Genomic DNA, 22,709 nt, shown 5'->3' on the forward strand with positions numbered 1-22,709 from the left:
GATTGCTCTTTCCTCTGCGATTTCGGAGGGCACGCTATAAAATATGAATCTGTGTAATCTTGACGTGATTGGGCTGTAATTGGGAATGTATTCGTGTTTTCAACTGATTGATAACAATTATAATAATTCTCATTTCGTAACGAGCGCATATTTCGCGAATCGAACTCGGAGGCGCGGAGATGTATTTTGGGATTCTTTCACGATCGTTATTAACGCTGCCTTAGCAATTAAACAAAATGTTACGGGATTGCTTGTCAAATATGTTCAGTCAGTGGCAGAGTGGCTTGCGCTCGGCACAATGAAACCCGATGGGCTAAGTTCAATTCTTGACAAGTCAATCTAACAACTTCTTACCCTGTCAGAGCAAATGCTGACCCCATACATTAGTGGGACTTTGTGGTTTACAGGAGTTTAGCCCCAACAGCTGCCCCGTCAGCTTCCGTGCCGCTAATTAAATCCATCCGAAGACCAACGCGTGGAGGAAAGCGTTGCTGAAGCCACACGCTCGTGCGACGAATCTTCCTCCCCTTGTTTCATCTCCGATGACCTTCGTCCGCTACGGCGTCGGAACATACGGCTATTTGCGGAGGTTCGCGGTTCGGTTCCGGCAGGCCGCCCCGTTTAATACTGCAACGGCGTTACCCGTCAAATACTACGCGGTGTTTACTTCACGGTGGAAGTTAAAGATCCCGTGATGTCATTCGAAACGAGTGGGCCATCGCATGCCACTGTCATGGTCCAAAATCTGCCAGATTAAAAAAATTACGTGGAAAATCACTCGATTGGGATTATGCACACACAGCAAAATCACCCCCTACTGTGGAACACAGCGGCGGTGCCTTCCTTCGTGGCGATCGCCCTGCGCTCTTTGGAATGACGGCGCCCCTACCGCACCGGCTTGAATGACGTCCACTGTCGTACTCGTCGTCGTTGTGCGGCGAAACTTGCACCGCAGCGACGGGGACGGAGTGCAGGACAACCGAGACAATTGCCCCGAGGTGGCCAACAGCTCGCAGCAGGACACGGACGGGGACGGCCTGGGCAATGAGTGCGACGACGACGACGATGGCGACGGAGTCCTCGACAGCGACAGTAACAACGACGACGACGGCGCTCAGCCCGGGCCCGACAACTGCCGGCTGGTGCCCAACCCCGGGCAGGAGGACGGAAACCGTGAGCACCACGCACACACACACGCGCACACACACACGCACACACTCACACACACACTCTCACACACTCTCACACGCACACACTCACACACTCTCACACACACATACACTCTCACACACTCTCACACACTCTCTCACACATACACACTCTCACACACACACACGCACACACACACACGCACACACATTCTCACACGCACTATCACACACACACGCACACACACTCTCACACACACTCTCACACACACACACTCTCACACACACTCTCACACACACGCATACACACACACGCACACACGCATACACACACACGCACACACTCACACACGCACACACGCACACACTCACACACATTCTCACACACTCTCACACACTCTCACACACACACGCACACACACTCTCACACACACACGCACACACCCTCTCATACACACACACACACTCTTACACACACAAGACAAAGATCCCCCGTATAGCCTTAACAGACTGTAGGTGCAAGTGCTGTTAGCGAGCACCTATGAAGGCCAGCACTGTACACGAGGTGGTGGGTGACCAGAACCATACCCGGCCGCCTTTGTCTCCCTAGTTGCGATGTTTGCCGGGTACTAGTTTTGAGGCTGAGTCGACCTAGGGGAGGCCCGAGACAGGTTAGGATAATTGTCACTGGTGTTGGCTGTGAGCGGGAATGGAACCCGGCTTGCCGGGTTCATAGCACAGCGCAGCGTAGCGCCAACTGCTGCACGAATGTTGGTGCTGCTGCCGCAGTCGCCGCACGGGATTCACTCACTCAGTCACTCACTCAGTCACTCACTCAGTCACTCACTCAGTCACTCACTCACTCAGTCACTCACTCAGTCACTCACTCACTCAGTCACTCACTCACTCAGTCACTCACTCACTCAGTCACTCACTCACTCAGTCACTCACTCACTCAGTCACTCACTCACTCAGTCACTCACTCAGTTACTCACTCACTCACTCAGTCACTCACTCACTCAGTCACTCACTCACTCAGTCACTCACTCACTCACTCAGTCACTCACTCATGGGGAGAGAGAGAGACGACTCGGAGGGGGGGGGGGACGACAGACGAGCAGCGGGAAGGCAGCAGCAGCCACGCGGTGAGCCGGCACCAACAATTGCCCAAGCTCTGCGGTCCTCTAAATATGAACGTCTTATTGGCCAATTCATAAGTGTTTACATGTGGGAGGAAACAGGAGGACCCAAAGCAAACCCAACAGATGGAATCGGTCCTGAAATTTCAATATTGTTAAACAGAACCTTACATCATTAGACCTCCTTTGCCAGCCTTGAGCCTCGTCTCAATTGGCGTCCTCTGGTCTAGCACCAATTGAGACGAGGCTCAAGGCTCAAAAGAAAGCCGTCTCTGGTGTGGACCAATTAGTTTCCAGGACAATGCATATTTTATTAGAGTGTTTTTTGGCATTTTTACCACAATTATCGTGGTTAATGCACACATGATTCCTTGTAAAAAGTAGAAAAACCCCTATTATTAGAACCTTACATTGATAAATACAAACACTCAGTGTTTTGTCTCTGATGAGTATCAATATCATACAAACTCTCGGGGTCTCGAGGGGTGAGGGTGGGGGGGGCGATGCGGGGCGCCGTTAATGTCCACGCCGCAATCAGCGCGGCAGGAAATGAAATAAAATCGGAGCTTGACGCTGATTCTTGTTTGGCGTTGTGCGTCCCGCGCTGGTGGGGGGTGTGGGGGGCAGGCAACGGCGTGGGGGACGCGTGCGAGGGCGACCTGGACAACGACCGCGTGCTCGACGTGCTCGACGTGTGCCCCGAGGACGAGCACGTGACCCGCACCGACTTCCGCGCCTTCCAGACCGTCGTGCTCGACCCGGAGGGCGACGCGCAAATCGACCCCCAGTGGCTCGTGCTCAACCAGGTTCCCCTGCGCTCACCTGCAAACACAAAGACCCCCTCGGTAGCCTCCACACACTCGTAGGGCAAGTGCCCCCCTCTTGCGTAACAACCCCCAAGCCCCCCCCCCCACTCCCCTCTGCGCAATGGGCAGCACGTGGCCTCAGCCCAGCCAGCCAGTCAAACTTTGCTTCTCATGTAATACTATGATTACGCTTGCTTAGCCATAGCGTCCCTCAACCTGGCTGCGTGAGCTGCCACTCTGCGGGAATTGTGAAGGTTGTGGGTTTACTCTCCAACGCACGAGCGGGCTGCTCAAGTCGTATCGAATTGGCACGTTCTGTTTACGTGGCAAAGCCCTCACTAATTGGCTGTGTCGGGTGGGAGCGAGTTGGACGACACATTTATAGTCATGCGATCTCACCCTTAAAACCTTTAATATACAGTAATATACTGTGTTATACAGAAATATACTGTATTATACAGAAACATACTGTATCACGGAGGTGTTAAGGTTAACAAACATTACATCGAAGACGCTTGGTGCAGCTGCAAGCGATACGTCACGTGCGTTATTGCTACATTTTGTTGTGACCACTTTGTTCCTCCACTTAGCGGGTGAGACGACGGTAGAAGCACTTTGTATATTTAGACTTCATTACGATCATTAGCACGCCTATCTACTCAGCAAAGCCTCACTGGGTGTCTTGACTCTTTCAGTAGAGTCCTGATAAGTTTTCGCAGTCGGGGGCGATTGTTGCTATGTTCCGTCCCAATTGAGTAATTAGCAGCGTCATTCTTTCTAAATTTAGCCACTGTTGATCATGACGTCGGCACACAATGGCCTACCCTTGTGAATGGCGTCACAGGATCTTTGAACGTCCACTGTGAAGCAGGCAGTGCGCGATACTTTTCCGGTGAATTCACCCGCAGTATTAACCAGGGCGGCCGCTCGAATCGATCTTTGCAGCACGCGGCGAGCGCGCCGCCTCTGGCCCACGATTGGTGACGCTGGAGGCGAGGCCCGAGGCGCGTGCAGCAGCCGCGGGAGCGGCCTCTCGAACCCCCTCCACCCCCCCCCCCCCCATCCGCGTCCCCCCCCTGCCCCCTGTACCCATGCGAGTGTTTATATATTTAAAGCGACATTTTAAAGATATTGAACATGGTTTAACATATTGTGCTTGTCCCGGGCTATAATATACTCTTGTGGCCCTGTTCTCCGCATTCAAAGACAAATATGCCCCGTTCAGCATCAACAGAATGTTGGGGCAAGTGCTGTTAGCGAGTAGCACCTATGAACGTCGGTACGGCACACAAGGGGGTGGGTGGACAGCACCACGACCGGTCGCCTTTGTCTCCCCAGTCGTGATGCTCACACATCGCACTAGGGACTCACTCGGACCGTACGCACGCACACTTCAAAATCGAGATTAAAAACGATTTGTTTCATAACTGCACCTCCAATTAGCACAGTTGGCTACATATGATGCGTAAGAAGTTCAACACACATACATACACACACATACACACATACACACACACATACACTCGCGGATATTAAAAAGAACATCACTGCCAACTGCAGAACAGAGCTCACGCCATGCTGCCATGGTGCTGTCTCACCTGAGCAGGTGGTAGATTGAACGAGTGAATGGGTGGGTAGTTGATTTAGTGAATGGGTGGGTGGTAGATTGAACGAGTGAATGAGTGGGTAATTGATTGAGTGAATGGGTGGGTGGTAGATTGGACGAGTGAATGAGTGGGTAGTTGATTTAGTGAATGAGTGGGTGGTAGATTGAACGAGTGAATGAGTGGGTAATTGATTGAGTGAATGGGTGGGTGGTAGATTGGACGAGTGAATGAGTGGGTAGTTGATTTAGTGAATGAGTGGGTGGTAGATTGAACGAGTGAATGAGTGGGTAATTGATTGAGTGAATGGGTGGGTGATAGATTGGACGAGTGAATGAGTGGGTAGTTGATTTAGTGAATGGGTGGGTTGTAGATTGGACGAGTGAATGAGTGGGTAGTTGATTGAGTGAATGGGTGGGTGGTAGATTGAACGAGTGAATGAGTGGGTCGTTGATTGAGTGCATGAGTGGGTGGTAGATTGAACGAGTGAATGAGTGGGTCGTTGATTGAGTGAATGAGTGGGTGGTAGATTGAGGGAGTAAATGAGTGGGTAATTGATTGAGTGAATGGGTGGATGGTAGATTGAACGAGTGAATGAGTGGGTCGTTGATTGAGTGAATGAGTGGTTGGTAGATTGAACGAGTGAATGAGTGGGTCGTTAATTGAGTGAATGAGTGGGTGGTAGATTGAACGAGTGAATGAGTGGATCGTTGATTGCGTGAATGAGTGGATGGTAGATTGAACGAGTGAATGAGTGAGTAATAGATTGAGTGAATGAGTGAGTAATGGATTGAGTGAGTGGTACCCTCTGGAGAGGCACGAGTGTGCTAGTTGTGGGCAGAAGCCTTCATCCAGAAGTGGATTGGCAAAGTGCTGCGCATTCCTATGTAATCATTGCTCGTATTATTTATATCTTTAGCACACGAACCTGCTGTGTGCATTAATGCCCGATTATATTTTGTTTTACTTTCGCCGCAGGGACGGGAAATTGTACAAACAAGAAACAGTGACCCTGGACTTGCGGTAGGTAAGTGAGCTGCCCCCCCCTCTCCGCGTTATGGGCACGGAGCGATCCGCACGCCATCGCCGCTGATTGAGCCGCGGGCGATACAAACGCTGCTCTCAGAGAAGAACATCGGAATGTCGACACAGGAATCATCAGCGAAAGGCCACGGTGAGTTCATTGGCTTGCCACGGATGTAAGCTCGGGGCACTCCCCGTCGTGGGCGAGCCGACAGCTTCCCCATCATCATGTGAGGGGACGGACAAGAGGCACCTGCGACATTTTGAACAAAAGCCTTGGGATTGTTGAGTCCGTGTGTTTCTCTCTTCGGCAAGGAGACATCGATGCTGATTGTGCTGCTGAGGCAACCTTGAAGCACACCGTAGCTCTCGCACGTTCAGCTCGTGTGTGTGTGTGTGTTGAACGTCTTTCTCACCGTACGTTGCCAACCGTGCTGATCAGAAGTACCGGAGAAGGACAACACACTGACCACACAAAGCAGTTCTCAAGAAATTAGTTTTCGGTTTGAATGTAAAAGTGCATCACAGCTCCAGTGGCTTCCTCATATGGGAAGGCAGAGCGTTCCAGACGGCCGCAGAAGCGCGTCTGAACGTGCGCGACGCAGCCGTGGCCCTCTTTGTTCGCTGGTTATCCAAAAGCCGCCGTGAGGACGGCCGGAGTTTGTGTGGTGGGTTAGGCTCCTTGACGAGATCAGCGAGTCGTGGTGGTTCATCTGTGGCGAGCGCTTTGTGTGTCATGAGCGCGACCCCACAATGCAGCAGATCAATGAGGGCGAGCAGAGGTCGCGCTACCTCACGGTTCGTTGTCCTTCCCCCGCGCCTCTGGTTTGCACGGCCGGCTACGTACGGTGTGATTCGTAGTTCGACGTAGACGTCCACACACAGCGCCGTGATCTCAGCACAGCCGCGCCTCGGCTCCAGCAGCACCTCGCGCTGCCGCCGGGTGCGATCTTCTCACTGCGGACCCCCCCCCCCCCCCGTGCCCCGCCAAGGCTTCACCGCCTTCAACGGCGTGGACTTCGAGGGCACCTTCCACGTGAACACGGTGGCCGATGACGACTACGTGGGCGTCGTCTTCGGCTACCAGGACAGCGCCAGCTTCTACGTGGTCATGTGGAAGCAGGTGGAGCAGACCTACTGGCAGTCGACGCCCTTCAGAGCCGTCGCCGAGCCGGGCTTGCAGCTCAAGGTTGGTGGGGGCTGGAAGGGCGGGAGGGGAGGGGGGCGTTCGGCGTGAGCGGTCAGACCAGTTCGTGGACGAGGAGACAGCCCGGCGCTTGGTTTGCACGGACCCAGCGTCGCGGCCAACGGACGAGCCGTCGGGTTTTTTTGTTTGTTTCTAACCAAAAGGGAGAACACGAAAGGTGTTGGTTCTTGTGGCATGTCTGGGGCGTCTCTGTCATTAGCAATTTGACCAGGGCGGCCGGGCGCCTTCCTGTGCGGGGCTTCTGTGTCCGTCCCCTGTTCTGCGTCGGGCTCCTCCGACTTGTCGGGTCTCCGACCACAGCTAACACAGTGTAGCCTGCATGTTGGCTCAAAACACCCTCATGCTGGACAATCACCTGCATGTTGGCGAGTCATCGAACCAAGACGGCCACTGCATCGCGCGCTTTCCGATGCGCTTCCGCGGCCGTCTGGAACGTTCTTTCTTACGTTATTAGGAAGCCACTGGAGCTATTCACTTTAAGTCATCATCATCATCTCGCTTTACAAACTAATTTCTTCAGAACTGCTTTTTGTGTTAGTATATCGTCCTTGTCTTGAAACTGTTGGATTGTGGTTTGTTTTTAGTTGTCCTTCCCCCACACCTCTGATTAGCACGGTTGGCTACATACGGTGTGAAAGAAGTTCAACATACACACTTTACATGTTACTCAATTGGGATTACGCGCAGCAACGTCATCGCCACCACCCCCACTGGATCTGGCATGTAAGCGTGCGTACGTGCCCACGTGCTGCGTGCGTGCACACGTGCTGCGTGCCCACGTGCTGCGTGCGTGCCCACGTGCTGCGTGCGTGCACACGTGCTGCGTGCACACGTGCCCACGTGCTGCGTGCGTGTACACGTGCTGCGTGCGTGCACATGTGCTGCGTGCGTGCACACGTGCTGCGTGCACACGTTCTGCGTGCGTGCCCACGTGCTGCGTGCACACGTGCTGCGTGCGTGCACACGTGCTGCGTGCGTGCACACGTGCACACGTGCTGCGTGCGTGCACACAGGCAGTGAAGTCGCGGACGGGCCCCGGGGAGAGTCTCCGCAACGCGCTGTGGAATACGGGCGACACGGACGGCCAGGTGGCGCTCCTCTGGAAAGACCCGCGCGGCGTCGGCTGGAAGGACCGCACCTCCTACCGCTGGCACCTGACGCACCGTCCACAGGTCGGCTACATCCGGTGAGACGCGCCGTGAGCTCCGACGATCAGCGAGGCGGGGGGGGGGCCTCACGGGGAGAGAGGACCCACGTGCAAGATCACAATCTGAATCTTTATCGTTACTGAAACAAGAGCTCCATCAAAGAAGCCTGTTCGCTATACTGCCTCTGACTGATGAAAGTAAAGTAATAATGATGCCCTTTCATTCAGAATCAGCATCTTTATTTATCCTAGAGGAATCCGATGAGCTATGAAGCTCTGTTTACAGATGTCCAGTATGGGTGGGTCGGCAAGTATGGGTGGGTCAGCGAGATAGCGATAGGGCACTCGCGTTTCATCATAATTTTGTTGTGGCTTTCGTGGATTGCAGAGATAGAGAGAGGCCAGAGAGTGAACGATTGTCAGAGACTGCAAGATGATCAGAGGTCTATCCATGTTGTATTAGTGCAGTCTCCCAACTATTTGGCCGTTTTATCTATGAACTATAAAAAGGGCCATTATTATCACCGCACTTGTTTACCGAGGAAAGCCTCACTGAGTCTCAAGACACATTCTCAGGAGGGTCCTGCCAAGTTTTCGCAGGAGGGAGGAGAGCGGGGTCACGCTGCTGCTCCGTGTCATCCCAATGGAGTAATTTGCTGTTAATGTGCAGCTTTGTGATGTTTGGCCAGTTACATTGTATATATATATATTTTTTTCATCATAAGGGATGCAGTGTTATTGATGAATTGGCTGACTTTCATGATTTGCATTGGCTCGCGACTTACGGAGTTTACTAACCGGTAAACCGGTTACCATTTTCAGAATCAATTACCAGTTCCGAAATTCAGTAACGGAAAAAATACACCGATTTTAAGTAACTGTGTCAACTGCCGCGCTGGGAGATGGAATCTAGCCGGCAACCCTGTGGGGATCGCAAGTCGAGTGCGACCCTAACCAGCAGCCTCGTGTCGTGTGTGTTGCTCGAGGCGTTTCTCTACGTGCGCTAAACCGGTACTAACCGGTTTTTTACCGGCTTTTTCCACGCAGTTACCCATCCTGCAACAAACGATCGTTGTCGAGCGTTCGTGAGTTGATTCGACGACTCCGACCCAGGGTTGTCTGTAGAGGATGGCGACGTACGTGTGCGTGTGTGCGTGTGTGTGCACGTGTGTGCATGTGTGCGCGTGTGTGCGTGTGTGCGTGTGCGTGTGTGTGTGCACGTGTGTGCATGTGTGCGCGTGTGCGCGTGTGTGCGTGTGTGCGTGTGTGTGCGTGTGTGTGCGTGCGCGCGCGTGTGTGAGTGCGTGTGTGCGCGTGCGTGTGCGCGTGTGTGCGCGTGTGCGCGTGCAACAGGGTGGTGCTGTACGAGGGCTCGGAGGTGGTGGCTGACTCCGGGGTGGTGATTGACACGACGATGCGGGGTGGCCGTCTCGGCGTCTTCTGCTTCTCCCAGGAGAACGTCATCTGGTCCGACATGCACTTCCGCTGCAACGGTGAGAGCCGCTGTCTGGCACTGCACGCGCACAAAGACAGAGGCAGATATCGCCCGTGTAGCCTACTCAGGCTGTCGGGGCAAGCCCTCCACTCCAAATTAGCTCCAGAGAGCCCCCTCGTAGATGACGTTTGGCCTACTATTCCACGTTGGCCAGTGAAATTGCAAAAAGGTGGAAGTCCCCACACTCTACCCCACCACAGGTGAACAGCCGATCGACTCCCCTATTAGATAGCGAGCACCTACGAAGACTGGGGGTGCAGGGTGTGGCCGGAACCACACCCGGCCGCCTTTGTCTCCCCGTGCTGATGTTTACACAGCGGCATGAGATACCCACTTAAGGCTGGCTTGGCAACATGGGGGAGGCCCAGGAGTGGTTCAGATGATCACCACTGACGTTAGGTGAAGCCAGGGAGTCGAACTCAGGTCGCTGGTTCTATAGCCAGAAACAGGTCTGAAATGTGTATCTCCAGAAGCAAGGCACTTAATTCAAGACAAAAAGAAAAACAGAGTGTTTGTACTCTGGTAAATATCAATAACATATCCATTTTCATGGTCTCAAAGAGGGGGGTGGAGTGGGGGGAATCACCACCATTGCCCCCCACACCGTTTGTCCGTAGCGTAACAAGCTAACCACGAACCGCTCCGCTCACCACACAACACAACACACCTGTCAAGACCTGCCGCGGATTAAATCATTCATCGTTAGATATCACATTACTCTCTTGACCTCTGGACAGAAGTGTCGATAAATTACCGTCACTTGTGCCGAAACGTTTCCCGTTCTTGAGAGGGCACGGATACAGCTATGCAGTTCCTGTTTTGTACACTCTAAGCTATAAAGAAACACAGATCTTGCTGTTGGAAGTGCTCCTGTCGACCAGGGGAAGCGATGGTAGATTGCACCTATTTGGTTGGTTCAGTGCAATTATATTATCATAAAAATGTAGTATGGCTATGAAAGCCTACGTTTTAAATTAATAAGCGAGTGCATTTGGTATTCACGCCATTCGTCTAGCGCAAGGCTATGATTAAGGAAGGCGCTGCTGCTGCTGCTGTTTGACAGACACAGTCTGCGGTAGTTTGGCGGTAGGGGGCGATGATTGCCATGCGTGTGATCCCCATTGAGTCATTTGCGGCGCCATCTTCGGCTGATTTCTCCCTGTGACGCCAGCACGCAGCCGCCTACTCTGGCAAATGGCGTCAGGGGGAGCTTTAATGTCCGCTGTGAAGCAGATGGCACATCGTGTTATACACATTTGTATACACCGCAGTAGTAATCAGGGCCGCCGCTGGATTCAAACCGCGAACCTCTGCGACAAGGGGTACAGGCAATGTATCGTGTTTTAGTTCTACTGCTTGTTCTCTCTTTTCAGACACGCTTCCTCGTAACTTCAACGCTTACTTTCGCAAGAGGAAGAACATGGCCCGGAATGGTCGGATGTGAGCCCAGGACAAACATCATATGAATCAACATGAATCGTGTGTGTGAGTGTGTGTGACCCTACAAGCTATTCATATTCTGCCGCTATAGAATGTTCTGGCACCCTGATCTGAATCTACAAGACAAACAATCATGGAATATTGTTACGTGAATAGACATCATCCCGAAAAGATGGCCGTATTTTGTATGATGTGAGGGTAGTAATGTGAACTTGTGTTGACCTGCGCAGTATTCGCTCGTTCTTGTAGAGAGAGAGAGAGGATGACTCAGAAGCTCGAGGAGGAACCTCAGACGAGCGGAAAGGCAACAGCAGCCACGCGATGAACTGGCGATATGAACAATTGCCCAAGCTCTTTGGCCCTCTATATAGTAAGGTGTTATCAGCCAATTAATGAGTGTTTACATGTGAGAGGACACGCTAATTAACCCTTTCCTTTATGCTTTCAGAATGGCCACGTTATTTATCTTGTTTGAAAATAAAACGCACTACATTCCAAAAACGATTACAGCAATAATAATACACTTCTTGAGATTTATACTAAATTCAAATAAAATTATTGTTGTCAAAACAGAATTGTGTAATGTTGTCATGACAAGGTTTGCTGGCAGTGTTGTGATGCTTATTACGTCAATGTCTCATCGGAATTCATTGTACGTGAGGCACGGGCCAGCAGTTGCGCAGTGGCTAAACACACATTGCGCCATGTACCTGACGCACCAGAGTTAGAATCCCATCCAAGGCCAACATCAGTGGCGAGCAAAATATCTGAACCAGTCCAATCCCCCGCCACTCTTACCGACCTGCACCGACCAGCGCGGTGAAGTACGGCCAAAAAATGTAACGTTTCGCAACTACCACCATGTGGAGGCCTTCATCCAGCAGTAGATTGACAAGACTGTAAATGATTATCAATTGTACTCTTCTTCCATTAGCTATAATTGCAATAGAGGCAGTGAGGTGACGCGGAGTGTAAATTGGGCCCTGGAATGAATGCGGAGGGTGGGAGAGAAGCTTTTATTGTCGTGTGGCGAGAGAGAGAGAGAGCGAGCGATGGTGGCCCCATTAAAAGCGGCAGATGCATTACAAACGTTACTCCCTCCACCTCTCCTCGCATCCTTCACTGACAATAACTGCACAGTTCATCTTGGTGCTCATCCTCACAGCAGATTACACGCTCATCAATGGCTACTTCATGTCAACCCTGGTTGATAAGGGAGCTTAAGCGGAGACCATTAAACAGGAGGGGGTGGGGGGGGATGAAATGGGTCAGAATGTGGCGGTGAGGTCACGGGGACGCGCCGATGACCCAAATGTTTCCCTTGCGACGTCCTTGCGACGCCGGCGGCTCTCGGCGGGCGTGGGACTGAGTGGCGCACCGACACGGGCCTCGCTTCAAGCAATGAGCGGGACATGTCGAGCGAATGATATATGTACGTGCATGTTGAACTTCTTTCGCGCCGTACGTAGCCAGCCGTGCTCATCGGAGGTGCAGGGAGGGGAGCCGGGGCGACACGATGGGAGCTGACTTCGGTGTGTCTTTGTGTTTGGTTAATAATAATACTCTCGTTTTATATCGTGTCATTCGTGCTAATAGAATCCCATAACGCTTTACATTAATTATATATCAGGACAAAATCCCATATACAGCCACTATCAAGCAAATTAAAATCCTACTAGCAATAACAATTACAATGCACAAATAAAGAAGTGTCACTAAATAAACCAGCACAAACAACAAAAAGCGTGATCACAACACAATCCCAACTTCCCAACTCCTGAGATCGATCTGTGTTCGCACCAAGAATCACGATGAAACTCGATCATCATTTATAGAGGGCCGCAGAGCTTGGACAATTGTGGGCAGCGCCGGTTCCCATCGCGCGTGGCTGCTGCTGCCTTCTCGTCTGCGGTTCTGAGTCGTTCTGCGGCGGCAGCGTGGAGTTACGAGTTGACTGTATTCTTGTCCGTGTCGTGTAAGTAAAAGGCCACGTTGAAGTCTCACTCAGAGTGGCTTTTCAGGAGCGGCGATGTGATCGTCTTGGGTGCGGCCATGTCGCGATGGTGAGTCAGCACACTGCACCTGCAAGTCTGGTCTCCGGTGTAATTCGATCTCCCAGCGGGGCCGTGTTTTAAACCCTGGGAAGTTGTTTAAATGCCCCCCCCCCCCCACGTCGCTGTCCACTCAGCAGCCAGATGCGGACCCTGAAACTTCCCAGCAGAGTGGTAGGGGGGGGGGGCAATCCTGACATTACAATATTTGTAAAGAAGGTCCCCTACATCAACAACAACTTTTAAATACGTATTCTCTGGTATCAGTTCAATATGAATGTTCCGGTTCTCAATGGGGGAGCAATTCCCTTAAACGCCCCCACCATGGGTTTGTCACTGCCAGCAATATGGGTACTCCCACCCCTTCTACGCTGTCCGGCCAGCATGGAAGAGTAGGCCAAATACCCTCTCGAGGGGCTCTCAAGAGCTGTCTCTAGTTGAGGCCCTTCTGCCAGCAGTGCCGTGAGCGAGCGATTGCAGGACTGCACCTTTTACCGTTTTACTGTCACCTGTGTGAGTGACGGCGATACCGCTCAGCACCCCGCAGGGACAACTTCACGAGCCTAACTTCCTCTCCTGCTGCCTCTCACGACCAGCTCGCCTTCTCGCGGGGACGTTGGGACTTTCACAAATCTCGACGTGACTCACCAACCCTTGCCTCCGAAGCTCTCCATTCCGAGTCTGCAGTCAACATGGCACCACATGGCAACGTTTCCAACGTTAACCCAACGTTGGCATGTTCACCGGGACGGTGCGTGTAAAATGTTATACACAGGCTTTCACGACCAATACTATGATTCGTAATTGGTTTATTTTGGGTGAGGTCTTGGGTCGTGTGGAAAGTCGTGTCGTCAACTCTCCTCCACCCGACACAAGCATCACGTGAATCCCACCGTGCCGGACGTGTTCACTGCTTCGGGAGCACCGCCGGCGGCCTTGCTGGAGAGCGGCCTCCACGGCGTCCGCGTGGCTGCCCGGCTCTGGGACGTCGCCAGGCAACTTGGTGGTGGAACCCCATTGGCGGCGGTGGGGGGGCGGCTAACCCCGGGGTCGGCAGCCTGCGGCTCCGAAGCGGCGCGTGGCTCTCTCGGGGACTGCCTCGCGATGACGTTCACGTGCGGTGCGGCTCCTGGAATACGGTGGGGAAGGGGGGTGGGGGGTTTCTTTTTACCGAATTCGAAAACAAAAAGTGGCCCTTCTCGTGATTGCCGATCCCCCCTGGGGCCACCCCCAGAGACTTCCGGTGGCGGCCCGCGCCCGTCACGGCGCGCGCCCGTCACGGCGCGCGCACCGCGCGTAACGGGCGCGGTGCCGTCACAGGTGAAAGAGTTAACGCGGCAGCGGTGGTCCCCGTGTTCGAGCCGACACGTGTCTCCAATTAGCCGCCTACCGCATGACACCATTTCGCCCGTCGCCCCGGCAACCGCTCCCCGGCTCGCATAGAAGTCAGCTATTTTTACGCCTTTTCATCGGCAATCTCCGCCTCGCCAAGCGCCCGTCTCTCCCGCCGCCGTTGGGTGAGAGAGGGGGGGGGCTCTCGGAGCGAGCGGCACGGTATTGGCCGCGTTGGCGGTGGGGGGGTTAGCAGCGGATCTCCGGGTGGTAGAGAGGTGGGTGATCGCCCCCCACTCCCCCACCACCTCAACTTCACACTCGACACATCACAAAGTGATGTTGTGTTATCCACAATACTGATTTTATTTTTGGGTTAGATTGCATAAACATAAATGTGTCGTTAACCCGCCATCACAATATTTTCAATTTGAGTACGACGTTTCGCAGGTGATTACAACAGCTTCATCAGGAGATTGTCCAGAATTGTGAAAAAGTATTCCTGTTTCGGTCTTAAATAATTATATTGTATTGATATTTACCAGATCATACACATCGAATGATGTGTAGGAGGTGTACCCACCAGCGGGAGTTCGATCGAGTGAGGTCTGTCACAGAGAAGGGCACAGCAGCAGCAGCAGCAACGATAGCGGTGGCCGCCACACCAACTGGACAGACGAACAAACCGCGTCCCTTGGTGATGTGTAGGTCATTTGTTTTTGTCTCTCACTCCGCTAACAAGATTCCCAATCGCTACTCGAGTGGCTCCAGCTCTGCGGCTCGCGCCCTGGGTAAGGGTCCTCATGGCAGAGCCGCCCTCACGTCAGCCAGCACCTGCCGCATCGACGGACTTGCGTTCACATTCAAAGGCAGACTTTTGTGGAGCCCAGATGACATGTCGTGGCTTCGCAGCGGCGAGGGTTGGTGGATCACACATGGGCACACGTCGTGAGACTCCCTCGCGCGTGCGCGTAGCGAGGAGCCGCACCCTGGCTCGCCACGACAAGAAGCGGTGCGGCACAGTGCCGACTCCATCTCTTCCCTCTGCACGCGTGCGTGTTGAAGCTCTTTAGCACTGTGTCCTTCCTCGTGTATAAACATTCATTATTTGGCTGAAAATATCTCAATATAGAGAGGACCGCAGAGCTACTTTACCGCTTAATAAACACGCGTTTAGAGTATTTGGCTACTATAAATGTCCACGTGATAAGCGACTTCGTTGAGCTATCGTTTGTGGCCAGGTCGCTGCTGAAAAAGAGCGATACAGCTAAGCGGGCCTTAGCTGATAAAATAAAAAAATTAAAAGTTGAATAGTTGAGTTTGTCTGTGGTTCCTTCTCGCGCCTCCGAGTCGTCCTCTGTTGTCGAGAATGAGCGGATGCTGTGTGGCGCCTTGCAAGTTGACTTATTTTGTAATGATGTCATGAGCGATGACCTGCGACTGTCAACGCCGCTGAGAGGCAGCAAACGTTCGCGATGCTCGGCACGACGTCGCGACGTTTCGCTCCCCGTGCCTGGAGCGTCTCCCGTGACAACGACGAAGCAATTCATGGGGAAGCTCCCATCACGTGGAGCGAAGCGTCGGACGTCGTGCAGCGGCGACAGCACGAGCGTGAACATCTCCGTAGCTGCATTCTCAACTTTCAGTAGCGGTTAGCAAAGCTTCAATCGTGTAAAATTGACACTTTTATCATGACGCTTGTTTACCGAGGAAAGCCTCACTGAGTCTCGCGACTCTTGCAGGAGGGTCCTGCCACGTTTTCACACCAGGGAACGATGTTGCCACGTGTATGTGTGGATGTTGAAATTATTTCGCACCGTGCGGAGCCAACGGTGCTAATCAGAGGTGCGTGGGGAGGACAACAATATAAGCACAAAAAAAGTTCTCAAGAAATGAGTTTTCAATCCAGATCGGTGTTCTTCATTGCAAGGCCCCAGGGCTACTAGCGGCCCCTGGTGCTGCTGTCAAACGCCCAATGGTTTCAAATGTGTGGCGGCCCTCACGCTGGTGATGTCTTATCGGCGAAAGTGGCACCCCTCTGAACATTAGTGAAGAACGCTGCACTGGGTTTAAAGTGCATAGCTCCAGCGGCTTCCTAATATCAGATGAACGTTCCAGACGGCCGCAGAAGCGCATCTGAAAGCGCGATGCAGTGAACGTTTTTAGGTAATGCGCAGGTAATTATTTCAGCAGTGGATTGTTTTGGCCATTATCATTATCACTTGAATTGTTTTTAGCTTAAGGCAAGAAACAGGGGGGGGGGGGAGAACATTCTCCACACATACAGAGCGCCCCAGTCGGGAATAGAACCCAGGCCGTTCTTGCTGTGTGTGACACAACTGTGTCACCCTGCCGCCCATGCAACGATGAATGCCACGTCAATGTCTCCGCCTATTGAGCTGCACCAGCAGAGGGCGATGCGTGTCGATGCGTTGTTGCCGCGTGAGGCATCTCAACACCGAAGCGCCTCCCCCTCTCTTCCTCTCTCACGCTATGAGGTCCATGCCATTCTCGTCATTGCCGCAAGTTTATTGGCAACATCGGTGATTAAAAGCTCAAATTCAGTCAATGGTTTTGTGTTCCCGTTTTTTTTAAGCATGGTAATGAACACCAACAGCCGACATTCGCCACGAAGTGGTGGTGACGTCACCATTGCGCTTGTGCCAGGCTAGGTGCACTCGGAGGTCACGTGAATCGTGGACGGATTGCTGATATGGGACGCAAGCAGGTGCCATGGGTTGACCGACTGAGCTAATAATTAACAGCAATGCCAGAACAACCATTCCCGTGTGGCCAACACGGTGTGGAAATGCCCTCATCCAGCCGTTGATTGCCACAGGCAATGATTCTTGTTAAACGGACATTCAACGGCGTTGTCCGATGAAGAGACTGGTCCCTTGACATTACCATCGGAATGTGGATTTTCCTTTCCTGATTCGCGAGGAAGACCGCCGAGAAGACACTACAACAGTTTGACCTTCGAAGCAACATTCAGCTTCCCCAGATGCTACCGACGTAAGGCCGCGCTTGTTGGGGAGCCGCGTGACGACGTCTCAGCGGCGTCGTCTTTCAACTCAGAGCGCCGCTTCTCTGGGGGCCGCTGGAGACACTGACGAGGAGGAGGAGAGTCTCGGCCGACGTCCACGCGCTGACGCGCTCGCGACGTCCGTTGGGCAAATCGGTTTGCGATTGGCAAGTGAACAGGAGAGAGAGAGAAACACACGACCGCCGAGCAGCGAAAGATATCATCTGGGCTCCACAAACTCTCTCTGCCTGTGAGTGTGAAAGCAACTTCACCGATGTGACAACTGCTGCCTCTGCTGCGTGAACCTTTACCGAGGACGATCACCGCGTGACTGGAGCGATTGAGATTCTCGCGTTAGCAGAGTGGAGACAGTCAAAGAATGACCTACAAATTACAAAGAGGCGCAGTTTGTTCATCTGTCCAGATTCCTGTGCGACTAGGCGAACTCGCTCTTTACTCAGCTGTGCTATGATTTGTTTGATAATTATTTTAGGTATAGATTATATTTATTTTTCCAGAGATTAAACACGGCAGCAGCTGTTCGGCGTCACGCCCCCAGGTCGACCGTCTCGCACGCAGCGTGAGGGTCGCCACCTTTGCCACTGTGGACCAAACCCGGACAGAATTCCTCAGCCAAACGTGGCCTATAAATATTGACACCAATATTGCATTTTTATTGTCACTTATGCGACTGCATCACGCGACGCTGTGCAATCCGCGACACGTGGAGGCGCATAGATTAAAATTTTTCAGCCGATTAATGAGTAGCTATACGTGTGGGAGGAAATTGGAGCACCCGGAGAAAACGCACGCATGCGAGGGGGCAACACATTATTCCCGACAAATAGGAGAAATGCGGTTAGTCCACACCTGCTGTACCGCCTTCTCCTGGCAAGCCAGGGTATATTTTTCATAGCACTGAGTCCCACGGGAAGGGAGTTTCGCAACATCTGTGCGATCCACAAACCCCAGCAACCCTCCCTGCTGCCTCCAAGGTGCTGGGTAACAGGTGATCAGAACTGGGCGTTGTCTTGTGGTCATTGTCTATGCAATATTGGTACCACATCTCGGTCTGGGACAAACAGGTGGGAAACTTTACATGGCCTTTTGTACCGTGAACATTAATCAATCATTCTCTTGATCTATCCACTGCTGGATGAAGGTTTTCCAAAGTCGTCGGCATCCTTCCTAGAATTGCGACGGCACAAATGATAATTGCCCCTACCGGTCAGATTCTCTCAGGGTAGTCGTCCTCTCGGGCAAGTTGCCCCCTTGGGCTGCCACTCCATCGTGAGCCGTGACATCGTCGGTAACCATGACTTCTAATAACGTGGGCCGTCAATGCTCACTTCTATAACAAAGACAAAGATCAACACAAAGGCTTTGGCGACCAGTATTATTCATAATAAACGTTTCTGGGTTAGATCGCGTTATTCTAGATGTGTCGCAACCCTCCACCACCCGACACGGCCAATCAGTAAAACAATGATGACGTCATCCTGCACTACTTACGACCGGACGTAGGTGGAGGGCTTCACTGTTCTGGCAAATCGCCCGAAGATGCTGGATGAAATTACCAGCGACACGTCACAGGACTCAAATTCTAAATGTAGTGGATTGACTCTTCAAACACAACAGTGCGCTGAAGAAGTAACTCATTGGCGTTTTGTGAATCGGGTTGCGACACGGCCAATCACACAAACCTTTATTATGAAAAGACAAAGATTCCCCGTATATCCTTAACAGACTGTTGGGGCAAGTGCTGTTAGCGAGCACCTATGGAGGCCGGCACGGCGCACGATGGGCTGGGTGGCCAGCACCACGCCTGGTCGCCTTTGGCTCCCAAGTGGCGATGTTTACACACCACACTCATTGTAGGCTGAGTCGACCTAGAGGAGGCCCAGGACCGGTTGGAATATTCGCCACTGTAATTGGTTGTGAGCGGAAATTGAACTCGGGTCGTTGGGTTCGTAGCGCAGCGTGCTAACCGCTACACGACCGCCCCCCACTTACATATGAGCATTCAAGTGGGGTGATGTTACTTGGATCACGACGGCGCCGAGCGCCAAGTGCCATAGCGGTGGGCGCAGAGGCGACCACGCTGTGCAGCAGCACGCGGCGGGCCACTCGGGGCATGGTGCTGGGTGCTGGCAGAACAGAGACAGATGAGTCCACCAGCAGAGTCGGAGATAGCAGCCTCCGCCAGCGCCGCAGGTACTCGCCACAGAGTCGGTCACTGGGGGAGTGCGGTGGGGGCGGCTGGCGGCGTGAGCAATGTGGGCCAAAGGTGAACGAGTGGACACGGGACGAGTCGCTGAGAAACGTCTGGAGAGTTCCCCAAGGGGGCGTGGCTACGGGCGGAGCCAGAGAGGGAACCGGTGTGAAGTGTCACCTGGGACCGTCGGGAATGTTCCAGAGGTGGGCGCCGCCGAGGCTGGAGCCAGGCCGCGCCGAGGAGGATAAAAGGGAAGCTCCGATCGTGTATCGGGGCTGTCTGCAGGTGAAGTGGAACCCAAGTGCCACGTCTTCATCTCCGTCTTCGACATCGTGGGGCAGGCAGCATTTGGCTGCTCTGACCCGATTATAGTTATCCCGTATGCGAGAGAGATGGGTGGATTGTGGTCCTATGTGTAACAAGAGTGAGATAGGTGGATGCAGTCCCGTGTGTAACGGTGTTGTATCAAGTGTAGAATAAACGTTGTTGCCTCCTAAATAGTGTCTCTGAATGACTCGCTCCACATGGATGGAATCAATGTGTCACACGCAGAGACGTCTCACTTGAATTCCGAGAGCCGCACTGCAGCCCTGCGTGAGCTTCAGAACTCGGCGTGCGCCCCCCGAGACTAAAGACCCGAAGTGAAATAAACTAAATAAATGTGCAGCCCTGCAATGTTTTGCCCATGCCAACGCTAGCAGAAGGGTGCTTTGGCCTACTCTTCCAAGTTGGCCAGACGTCACACTTTACCCCACCGTCGTACCCAGGCACACTACTGGGTGGACAGCGCTGATGTTTACACTGCCGCGCCAGGAGATCGAATTAGCGACCGTCTGGAATGCAAGTCCGGTGCGCTGACTGCTACGTGTGTATGCTGAACTTCGTTCGCACCGTACGTAGCCGACCGTGCTCAGCGGAGGTGCGACAGAATGTGAGGAATACTTGACGACTAACGAGGAGGAGGCGGTGAGGTTGTGCTGAGCCACAGGTGGCCGTAGAAGTCCCGGCGACGTCGCGAACGTGAAGAGGAATTGTCTGGCTATGCTGGCAATTTAGCACGAAGGCTTTCGCAACCATTATTCTTCATAATAAATGTTGTTGGGTTAGATCGCGTTATTTATAAATAAGTTATCATGAATTTGCTCGGAATGGTTGCCAAAGGCGGGAAGGACAACGAAGCAACCACAAAAGCAGCTCTAAAGCAACGAGTTCACACCAAGGCCGCATCCCTTAACCATTAGGAAAGTAAAAACATGAACTTTTCAAATCCTGCAGTCATGTAAGAGACAACGAGTGGCGTAGTTGGAATGAGGTCACGGCATCTGCACATTCTTGGCAGGCAAACAAAGGCGGCCGCCCATCGCTTTGCGCTCAAGGCTCGGGCCAAACCCGACGGGACGCGACATTGGCGCTGCTCTTTATCTTGTTTGTGACCCGGGCCCTGCATCTAACCCCCCGCCCCCCCCCCCTGCATTGCGGCGGATCGCGAGCGCGAGCCGCGCGCCTGTTTATTTAGTTCGAAAACGTTTCCTTCCCCCGTCGTCTGAGTTTTATGATCCAGACACCGCGGCGGTCCGGCACGTGACGTCTGGACAGGTGCGGGACACGCGGGGACCCGCTCGTAACGCTCGCCACGTCGACTGCCGAGGCGACAACTTTCTTATTGAATCATTCGGCACCCGCGGCTTGGCTTGGTTCCTTCACCTCTTCTCGCACAGAAGGCGAAGCCCCCCCCCCACCCCCAATGGAGTCTGCAGGATCGTGTCGGCCCTTCAGGTTCCTCGCCGCGCCGCGTGGACACCCGCGGGGGGGACGCTGCGCGCCGTGCGACGTCCCCGCCACTGCGCAGAAGGGAGGGCACTGTGATGAGGGCCAGATGTCATCTCCCTCGCCTGCTACACACGAAGTCGTCGGCTCGATCGCGACCCTGACGCCTGCTGTATAGTTGGAGTTTGCGTGTCTCTCTCCCCGTGATCGCGTGGATTTTTCTTCGGGTTTTCCCTCCACATGTAGAAACACGCGTTTAGAGTAAATGGCTGCTGCGATGCATGTCCACGTGATTAGCCGCTTTGTCGAGCTATCATCTGTGGCCAGGTCGCTTCTGAAAAGAGCTCTACAGCTCATTGGGCCTTACCTGGGAAAAAATAGTTAAAACATCGTATTGGCACGGCTACGAATGGTCGACACCTGTGAGATGGCGACCTTCATCAGTTTCAGTTCCATGTATGAGGTATCGCTCTGTGAGCCATTCGGCTCTTGAATTGGGTGCAACCGCAACAAACAAAAAACCAAAACATGACCAAGAAAACATCTTAAAGTGACTACGCGCAAACAGAAAAATCCAGGAAAAAACTGCAAAGTCTTCCAGAAAAAAAAGCACCGTACACCAACACTGTGCACAAATCCCAGTGGGATGCAAGTCAAACAACAACAACAAGACAACTTAGATTAAAGCCATCATTCTAACTCAGTACTACAACAAACACACATGGTCAAACCAAAAAACGTTTCGAAATCACCAAAATAAAGCCATAAAAGCAATGTAACAGTGATCATAGGAACTGTGACCGAATTTTCACAATAAACGACATAAACAACATGTACCACCAAACCCTGCAGCCATAGCTGGCTGCATGAGTCACTCCACAACAGCAGGAGCATCAGTAGCAGTATCAACATTTTTCAAATGCACCTTTAAAGATCAGCACACTAAATACAAACACAAGATCATACGTTGCAGCTGTCATCCGGAACGAAAACATTTGGTTTCATGCCACTGAATAGCAGTGGCAGCTCGGGGTGTGGGACTCCTCTAGGGCATCGACACCCAGGGCCCCCGAAATTCGTCCCGCATCAATCCTGACGTTCACGTGGCCATTGTTAAACACTCGTTACCATTGTTAACCACTCGTTACCATTGTTAAACACTCGTTACCATTGTTACACACTGGTTACCATTGTTAAACACTCGTTACCATTGTTACACACTCGTTACCATTGTTACACACTCGTTACCATTGTTAAACACTCGTTACCATTGTTAAACACTCGTTACCATTGTTAAACACTCGTTACCA

General features: G+C 52.6%; 1 protein-coding gene across 1 annotated transcript in view; it reads left to right on the forward strand.

The window, feature by feature from the left end:
* The window catches only part of LOC144734785 (thrombospondin-3-like), a 35,405-nt gene extending 23,826 nt beyond the window's left edge, over nucleotides 1-11,579 (forward strand). The window contains 7 exon segments of the mRNA XM_078617157.1: nucleotides 956-1,173; nucleotides 2,915-3,093; nucleotides 5,676-5,724; nucleotides 6,713-6,909; nucleotides 7,941-8,113; nucleotides 9,428-9,567; nucleotides 10,943-11,579. Of these exon segments, the coding sequence (XP_078473283.1) occupies nucleotides 956-1,173; nucleotides 2,915-3,093; nucleotides 5,676-5,724; nucleotides 6,713-6,909; nucleotides 7,941-8,113; nucleotides 9,428-9,567; nucleotides 10,943-11,013 (1,027 nt within the window). The 3' untranslated portion in view covers nucleotides 11,014-11,579.
* The last annotated feature ends 11,130 nt before the right edge of the window (nucleotides 11,580-22,709 follow it).

Source organism: Lampetra planeri, chromosome 53 (assembly GCF_965212315.1).
Source record: "Lampetra planeri chromosome 53, kcLamPlan1.2.h2, whole genome shotgun sequence".
NCBI classification, from domain to species: domain Eukaryota; kingdom Metazoa; phylum Chordata; class Hyperoartia; order Petromyzontiformes; family Petromyzontidae; genus Lampetra; species Lampetra planeri.